The sequence below is a fragment of the Acinonyx jubatus genome, chromosome C2 (genome assembly GCF_027475565.1).
Source record: "Acinonyx jubatus isolate Ajub_Pintada_27869175 chromosome C2, VMU_Ajub_asm_v1.0, whole genome shotgun sequence".
Taxonomy (NCBI): Eukaryota; Metazoa; Chordata; class Mammalia; order Carnivora; family Felidae; genus Acinonyx; species Acinonyx jubatus.
Window position 1 is genome coordinate 13,948,518 of NC_069384.1, and position 9,569 is coordinate 13,958,086.

At 42.0% G+C, this 9,569-nt stretch overlaps 1 protein-coding gene across 1 annotated transcript; it reads left to right on the forward strand.

Moving 5' to 3' along the window:
• Positions 1-8,505: 8,505 nt before the first annotated feature.
• LOC106977849 (keratin-associated protein 8-1) lies at positions 8,506-9,100 on the forward strand. The gene has a single exon (XM_015075408.3). The coding sequence runs from the start codon at positions 8,570-8,572 to the stop codon at positions 8,759-8,761; it is 192 nt and encodes a 63-aa protein (XP_014930894.2). The 5' UTR covers positions 8,506-8,569; the 3' UTR covers positions 8,762-9,100.
• Positions 9,101-9,569: the final 469 nt, after the last annotated feature.

Sequence of the window (9,569 nt, forward strand, 5' to 3'; positions counted from 1 at the left end):
CTGACAGCAAAAACATACCTTCCTGGGGATGACTTTTCATGTTGGTCATTAAGCACCTGTGAGGTGCTTCTGACAAGAGTCAGTGAGCTGATTATGCATCCAGGCATCACTGTGGTGTCACCTTACTTCTTAAGGACACATCATGGGTTCTGCATCAAATAGCAAGCTTCGGTAATTAGGTGCTTGCCCTGATAATTAACCAAGTGACCTCACAAACGTGGCTTAGCCCCACAAGTGCTGAGATAGCAAGGTGTTGAAATTGTGTCTCAAGTTAGCCCCAAGACTTGGTCAGCAAGTTCTGGGCTTGTCCTGTGACACTTTTGGGGCGTATTGTCTGGCAACCATATTTGACTGCATGTGATCTTGACTTGAGGACCGTGTTTCTTGACTTTGGCTGTATTGACATTTTGGGCTGGATAGTTCTTTGTTGTGAGAGTTCACGGGGTGGTGCTGCCCTGTACGTTGTAGGCTGCTTGGCAGCAAACTTGGCCCCTACCCATTAGATGCGAAGCAGCATCACCCCAGTCGTGACAAACAAAAATGTCTCCAGACATCGCTGAATGTCTCCTGGGAAGCAAAGTTACCCATGATAATAAGTCATATTAACTCTGGTTTATCAAGCTTGGCTAAGAAGGTGTCTCCTTTTTATCCTTCACCACTTCACACTCATCTCATTTTGAGATTTGTGTTTTGTTAAAGAGGACACCTTTCAGAGAGCTTCCCATTGAACACTACAGATTTCTCAAGGTGTGACCGAAGCACTGCCTTTATTGGAATCCCTGGGACTGCTTATTAAAAATGCAGATTCCTTGGCCCTACCTCAGACCCAGTGAATATGAATCTAAAGGAATGGAGCTTAGAAATGTGCATTTAAAACAAGTATCCAGGGCGATTCTTGCAGAGACCAAACTTCGGAAACTATTGTGGTGGAATGTTTTGCAGAAACTTCCACAATTCTCTTCTGTGATTCCATCACTGCATTTTGTTTTTTAAAGTGATGGCAGCTGGGAGCCCATTACTTTGTCTTAGCAGGGGTGTGCACTGCGGTGAGCAAAAGTGCTCATATAGCCGTGTACTTAATTGACCAAATTCCAAGGAGAAAGGGTCGCATTATAATCTTGGCTCATCTGTGATTTTGATGTGAGGATCATACCATGGTTGAGGTGTTGAGTCCCAGGAAGTCAACTCATCTCATTTTGTAGTCAAATGGCTTGGGGCCCAGAAAAGTGATGAGCCTGAATTCTCACAGCAAGTGAGTGGCCAAATTACATTTAAAATATTAATTAATTAATGCATCCATTCATTCAGTTGATATTATTGAAAACTTACACCATGCCCAGTAATGAGCTAGAGAGGGATCAAGGCTGATTAAAGGCATCATTTCTGCCCATGACTGAGCAGGGTAGTGAACCAGGTATCAGTCACTTAGGTAAGAGTTAAAGACAACTATGAAAAGTACTGCAGATACGGGGGAGATGGTGGTCTTCCATGATGCTCTCGGTGGATATAGCTCATTCAGGGGAAGGGAGGACAGAAAGGCCTTCCAAAGGAAGTGGTTGAGCTGGTGTCTAGAGGTTTCTGGGAGGGGAGGGAAAAGAATTCCATCAGAATAGGCAGCAAGTGCTAAGGTTCTAGAGTGAGAAGGAGAATGGTACCTTTCAGAAGGTACATTGACAGTGAAGGTTAAGCATTGAGTTGGAGCTTTTAGGACAGTTTAAAGATAAATTTTAAAAAATTATCCTGAAAGCAGTGGGAAGCTATTGAAACATTTTGATGTGTGTGTTGTGTGTGTGTGTGTGTGTGTGTGTGTGTGTCTATCATAACCAGATCTGCCTTTTGTATACACTTTGGTTATTGGAAGCAGATTGTAAGGAGGAAGCTGTCACTTGACTAGCTCTGAAGGCACTACAGCAGTGTAGGTACATAAATAAATAGCTTGCTTTGGGTAATGTGACAGGCTGAAAAATGGGTCCCCCAAATTGTTTGCTCTGAATCCCTGCAACCTGTGAATGTTACCTTACCTTACTTTTCCACTACCTTACCTGGTAGTGAGGCAGAAATGGGTAAGTTAAGGGTCTTAATCTGGGGAGTTTATCCTAGATTATCCAGGCGGGCTCAATGTGATCCTTAGAAGAGGGAAACGGGAGGGTCACAGTCTGTAGTGTAGTAAAAGCAAGAGATCAGAGGAAGGCAGGGAAGGGGCCACGGCCAAAGAATGCAAGTGACCTCTAAAGCTAAAAAAAGCTAGAAAACAGATTCTCCCCTCCGAACCTGCAGAGGAAACCAGCCATGGCTACACCTTGATTTCAGACTTCTGACGACGAGAGTTTTAAGATAATAAATTTATGTCATTTAAGCTACCAAGTTTGTGGTAGTTTGTAGCGTTAGGAAATAATAAGAAACGAACAGAGGTAGTGAAGTGGAGATGGAGAGAAATTAATAGATTCAAGAGACTTGTAGAAGGTAAAATTGACAGCACGTTGTCATAGATTGGATTTGCAAATGAGGGGGTGCCAAGGGTGACTCCTCGGTATTGATTCTGATTGTTCAGATAGTATCATCTCACAGCATGGGTGTAGATCTTATTTTAATATTGAAAACCAGATACAGCTTCTGAGTATGAGGCCCTAGATGACAATAATTAAATTTTGTATGCAAGTTAGTAAATTAACTGAAGGGAAGTCATGCTTTGAGGGTCACAGTGTTTGACTGTCAGACAGTAGTAACTGAAAAGCAATAGTTAGGAGGATTGAAATCAAGGGTCTGAGCGAGCATCTTCCCCGGGATAACTTTACATTATAGAAGCATGACAGTTCTCTTTATAAGCTTCTTATAACAATAATTAGATGCTGTCTCTACTGGCTCTTTTATTGTCTCTAATTGTCCCAAGTGCTTTACAGAGCTTCCTAACTGGAGGATCTCAGCACTGAATGACCGGTGTGCCAGAAGCACTGCTCGTCTAAGCCTCTGGATGATTTGGGCAGGATCTGGAGTGGCAGAGCTCAGGGCATGGCTATTGTCTCTCAGTGAGTCCCACTTGGTTATTCTACTATATCCTAAAGATGTGTAATGTGCCATGTGGGAGATTGGGAAGCACTGCCCTTCGGTATTCCTTCTTACAGTGTCTTTCATGGATGTCTTGTATCAGAATCCCTGGTGGGGGTATTGGGTAACAATCCTGATAGATGAGTGTTAACCCACATGCGTTCAATCTACCTCTCTAACAGTCCTTTTTTTTTTTTTTAAGTTTATCTATTTATTTTGAGAGAGAGAGAGAGAAAGAATCCCAAGCAGGTTCTGCTCTGTCAGCTTAGAGCCTGATGCAGGGCTTGATCCCATGAACTGCAAAATCATGACCGGAGCTGAAACCAAGAGTCGGACACTTAACTGACTGAACCCTCCCCCCCAGGCGCCCCTACCTCTCTAACCACTCTTACTTTTATCCCCTTGTTTCTACTGCCACTCTAGTTTAGGCTCCTGTCCTCTCTTACCTGACTTGGTGTGATGGCTTTCATGAGACTCTATTGATTATCAGTCCAGTGACCATTCCTTTCCTTCTTTCTAAGTTGGCAGAGCCTGCTTAGCACTATACCGGCAGAAAATGCCTGGTACATGCTTTTCCCCCCTTCTCTGGGGCCCAACCATGAGAGGTGATTCCATTCTGGATCATGGGAATCCACTGTAAGGCAAATATGAAATGAATTCTTTGGAGATAGCAAAGGAGCTGTGGGAGAAGTCCTCTTTTCTGCTTCTTGGTTTTGGATGTTGATGCAGAGAAATATGAAGCATGCACCCGCTACAGCGATCCTGCAGCCATGGGAAGAGACTGAGAGTGTCCCAGCTCTGCACCCTGATATCGTCAAGCCCTGAAGTAGCCCTGGAATTGCTTGTGTTCTTGTTTCCTATTAGTTGTGACAGATAAACTTTTTGTTTAAGCAGGTTTCGGCTTGGGTTTTTGTTTCTTGCATTCCTACTAGATACAATTTTAAATCTGGTCTTCATACATACCTCCAGGATTTCCCCATTCTAATTCTTTCCACACTGTCAGAGTAGTGATCTTTCAGAAATGCAAAACTGATCATGCCACTCCTAGCTTACTGCATGAGTGGTTCCCTTTGACTCCATGGCACATACAGTCTCATATGCCCCCAACTACCTTTGTAGCCCCACCTTCCATTAATTCTCCTGTCACTATGGCTATGGACCCTTTGGATCATCTGTGACTCCTGCACTATTTAACACTGTTGAGGCTTTGCTTTAAAACACTTCTTCCTGGAATATCCCCTAAAGCCACCATCCACCCCCCACCCCATACAATGCCCACCGATAAAAAACTCATTTTCAAGACCCAGCTCAAATATGTATCCCTTCCATAATGAAGTTCTGCATTCCATGGCCACTGCTGCCTATTTCAAGGAGACTTGTTCACTCTCTCTTTCATCCCTAAAGTCTACAGAAGGCAGCAGGGACTTCCAGAGTAGAATGTATAACATTGTTTATTCATTTACATATCATTTTCCATTTAATTACCATTTCTCATTCATCTTCAGATCCCTAGTACCTAACAATATACCTGGAACACAGCTGATGTCCAATAAATGTCTGTAAGAATCAATGTCTGAAAAAACAAATGGAAGAGAATTCTTGTATTATAGAGTAACCACTGGCATATATTTTAAAACTCATTTAAAACATTCCCTTGTAATTTCTCTCTCATTACTAATGAATAATAATATTTTGAAGCTGAAAACTGTATCTTTGAAGCTTATAAGACAAGAACTGTTTTTTAAAGTTTATATATTTATTTTGAGAGAGAGAAAGAGTGCATGAGAGCAGAGGAGGGGCAGAGAGAGACAGAGAGAGAGAGAGAATCCCAAGCAGACTCTGCACTGTCAGCATGAAGCCTGACACAGGGCTTGAACTCACAAACCATCAGATCATGACCTTAGCTGAAATCAAGAATCGGATGCTTAACTGACTGAGCCACCCAGGCGCCCATGACAAGAACTACTTTTATTGTGCATACTGAAATTGACTCTTAAGATCTGTACATAGTGCATTTCTTGCTCCTTTGTAGAAAATTGAGCAAGATTCTTCCCTATGTTTATTCATGTCAGACCTTCTTTAAAATCAAAGAAATATGAAAGGAGAAATCAAGTTATTTATTAAATAATATCTTAAGATTTTTATTAAAAGAGAAAAGGGTCATGAACTTTATCCAAACCAATAAATATCCAGTAATGATTAATTAGTCCAGTACTGTGTCATTTTTTTTTTTATGTGAGAATACAGTATTTTTCTCCTTGTTAAACCTTCATGTCACATGGCCCTGTTCTTTTTTTTTTCTTGTTTTTTTTTTTAGACACTCACAAAAGCAAGACATTTTACTGCAATTGGTTTAGACAGTTTCCACTAGGGGCTCCCTGCATCGCATTTCCTCTCATGTTGGGAGGCTCTGGAAAGGCTGTGGACCTTTTTGGTACCTGGCTTAAGGAGAGGTTGAGTAGGAGATACATTTAATGTGGATATTGGGGGACAGACTTATGTGGTTTGCAGTCACTTCCGTGTCTAATTAGGCTATTTCTAGCCATTGTTGTGTGGGACTGGTTTCCAGGAATTCTCTACCATCCACTCTGCCAATTCACCCCAAATTTTTGACACGATGATGCAGGGTCAGAGGTTGTATCTCAATATGAATTTGCCCCATGGAATTCAGCACAGGATGCGTAGTAGAGAAAATAGTTCGAAATGTTGGAGTTAGAAGCTCATCTGTGGAACAAATATTATAGAACCAGGACAGGCAGTCAGGTAGTAAAAATACTTTTTTCAGAATTTTGTAATAATTGTAATTTTTGTTAGTGTGTACGTTTTTTGGTGATTTCTTTGAGCATTTAACAAATGTTTAATTTTGCATTTAATTTTATATTTTTACGTTGTATTCTTTTACATAAAAAAGACTCTCAACATTGTATAAACTTCACACTTTACAGGCCCTAGACCTTCCCTAAATAAACCTATATCAGAATAAAGCTTTCATAGGCGCCGTGTAGGATTAAGCTAGCCACGAGTTATGTTTTACAATGACTTGCTGCTAATGTGTCTCCCTAAAATTTTCTTGGGTTAGGCTTTTTTGTAGACTTTCTAGAGAAAAATCAGGATGTTTACTATTAATAGGGCCCAGGATTTTAAAGCTTTTTAAAAAATGTTTATTTATTTTGAGAGAGAGACAGAGAGAGAATGCATGAATGAGTGGGGGAGGGGCAGAAAGAGAGGGAGGGAGAGAGGGAGAATCCCAAGCAGGCTTTGAGCTGTCAGTGCAAAGCCCAGTGTGGGGTTCCATCCGACGAACTAGAAGATCATGACCTGAGCCAAAATCGAGAGTCAGATGCTTAACTGACTGCACTACCCAGGTGCCCCCAGGGACTAGTATTTTAAAAAGACAGTTTATTTTAATTTTTATTCACCATTACTACTCAGATACAGAGCTGGGTATTGTGCCCTGGAGGGCACAGCTAGCATCTCAGAATGGGTAGGTGGTGAGGGAGGAACTCATTTAAACAGAGAGTCATAATTGAACTTTGGCATTAATTCAAATCTTTTTTCCTTTCCAGTGTACAATGCTATATTTTGTTTCATTTTTCTTTTTTTTAAAGGTTATCAGTTTTTCTTTAAAGAGCAGAGCAATGTGATGGCAGAAGAAATATAGTATAAATCATTCTATGATTTTTAGGGAAGGCTCTACTGTTGAATACCTTTATATTTTGGGAGCAAAGCTAATTTGAATTACCTGAACTTATTTAGGCCTAAGTCACATGAAGTGTTTGGATTTTAAGATCTGAGTCATCGTAAGTGGCCATGGAGCTTTGTTCGTGAACAAAGATGGCGGCACAGCTCTGTGAATTTTCAAAAAGGCGTCTTCTGTAGTTAATCAGTCAGTGGTTAGAAGGCTGGCAGAGTTTTGTGTTTTTCCAGGTGTTTCACCTTGCCTTTGGATTCAACTTGTGACCTCTATGTACTCCCAGAAATTTAGACCTTAGTTGCTGGTGACGGGGAGGAAAGTTATCTCTAGGATCTAAAGTAAAATTTTGGGGGCAGTATGTAAGACGTATTCTTTCCATGGCCTTGTGAGAACGATTCGTGATAGCTCTGTGCCTTTCTATTTCTGTGCCACGTGTCCTGCTGTATTTTCTGTATGTTTTCTACTAAGTGCCATTCTGGGCAATCTCTGTGCAAGTATCTAGAATAGGTTATTAGGTCTTGTGTGACTCAAGTTACTTTTGATCCATCTTGTCCCTTCTTTCATTCATATTTGAGAACTAAATTTCTATTTAAAGAGGAGTGCTTCCCTTCCCGCTCCTGAGAAGTGAGAAGTGAAATGTTGACCTCGTATGTTACCTGGCCTTTCACAATTTCATCACATTTGTCAGATAATCTGCTTTTATTAGATCCAGTGAAAAACAACAACAACAACAACAACAACAACAAAACACATTTCAGGATAAAATTTGCCATTCATTTTTCTGTTTTTATTTTGTTACTATTTTCAATATTTATTTGAAATGCTTTTATTTTTTAAATAAGGTTTTCTTTAATTTTTATTTTGAGAGAGAGAGCATGAGTAGGGTAGGGGAGAAGAGAGAGGGAGAAAGAATTCCAAGCAGGCATCCCCTTGCCAGCACAGCTGGCAAAACTCCAGCTCACAAATCATGAGATCATGACCTGAGCCGAGCTCAAGAGTCAGATGCTTAACTAACTGAGCCACCCAGGCTCCCTTCAATATTATTTTAAAAATAAGATCAACAAATCATAATTATTTGACAGTTCATTTTGAGAGTAAATCCACAAACTCCATTTTTTTTTTTTTTTTACAATTATAAGGTTATTAGTTCAGGCAGTGGTCTCAAAACGTGATGTTAGATATAGTTCAGGTGGGAGTTATAATTATGATTAATTTTTAACCGGTTCTTAAACCAGAGTAGCTATACACAGAGAAAAAAAAATAAAAAGGAGACTTCCCTGCGAGTTCTGTAGCATTTGTCTTGCACATTACCAAAAAGAGAGTTCTCTAATCAAGTGAACACTAAGAAATACGTCAAGTGTTAGTTGGATTCACTATTTATTATTTCGTTTGTTAATTCGTTTGACACAGATTTATTGAATTCCAACTGTGTCCTGTGGACCCTGAGAGAGCAAGAATAAGAATTAACAAGCTCAGAACCTTTCTGGGTTGTATAAAGACTGCTTGCAGAGAATTAGGTCTCGGGTCCGTGGGACTCAGTTCTTTGAAGTCACTGCAATGCTTTTTTTAGTGGAGGGACACACTTTGTTTGAAGGGATCCTATGCCTGCATCGAATGACATCACAGCTTTCTTAAGCAGCCGTAAAGACATCTAAAGCAAGGGCAAATCACATTAATGAGCTTTTTGTGGTGTCAAGAATGAAAATGAGGGCCTGGTGTTTTTCACCACGCCTCACCGCCGGGGTATATAAAGAAGGTTCGGAGCCTGGGGAATCCATCACACAGAGGAAACACATTCCCCTGCTCCCTGAGCCCTCCACTGCGGACACCATGCGCTGCAACACCTTCTCCGGGGCCGTCTTCCCAGGGTGCTACTGGGGCAGCTGCGGCTACCCCCTGGGGTACAGCGTGGGCTGTGGCTACGGCAGCACCTACTCCCCCGTGGGCTACGGCTTCGGTTATGGCTACAACGGCTGTGGGGCCTTCGGCTTCAGAAGATCCTGGCCATTTGATCTCTACTGATGTGCTGAAATTTGCCGAGGCGCTGAATCTTCTCTCCCAAGGCTGAGAGGCACCCCTCCACGTCCCTCCCCCTACCTCCGTCTTCAGTCCTCGTTTGCCGCTCAACCTCCCAGGCGCTGCTTCTCGGGCCTAGCCCTGGAGTCCGGAGGGAAGAACAGGAACGAGCCGATGACGCCTCCAGCTGCCTTCCCTGCATGATGTTCTTTGAGACATTTTCAGAAACTTGATCCCCAAACATGTATTTCTTCTGAATTTTTCAGCACGCTCACAACTCTTGATAAAGTTGTGGGTGTGGGTGTGGAATTCTCAATAAACGTGTCTCCACCAGCATACTACTCACACCTGAGCCTAGTTTCCTTTCTTGGTGTGTGCACGTTTTCTGTTACACCGAGTGGGGGAGGGAAGTGGATTTATCTTTCTCCCGTGGGCTTGAGAAGCAGTGAGAAAGCGAATAATCCTTGATCTGGGTGTGATAAACAGTCCGAAGGGGCTGCTTGTGAGGAAAAGAAAAAAGCTTGTCTTAACCTTCCTTTAACTCTGACATCCACCTGCAATCTCTGAGCCAACAATGTACCATTCAGTGCTTGGGGTCTGTCATCTCCCGACTCCTGCCCCTCCTCAAGGAAACCCAACATGGTGGTGGTGGGGGCATGGGGTGGTAGGGTGGTGGGAGGGGGGGAGGATGGAGGGGTGGGTGGAGGGATTTTCCACTTATGTCCCTATGAGTGCAAATGAAACCCCCTCTGTTCCCTCTCCCAGGGACAAAAAAAAAAAAAAAAAAAAAAAAAAAAAAAAGTAGCATAAAATA

Excerpts from the sequence above, each read along its gene's own strand:
- LOC106977849 (XM_015075408.3), top strand. The coding sequence starts at position 8,570 with ATGCGCTGCAACACCTTCTCCGGGGCCGTCTTCCCAGGGTGCTACTGG.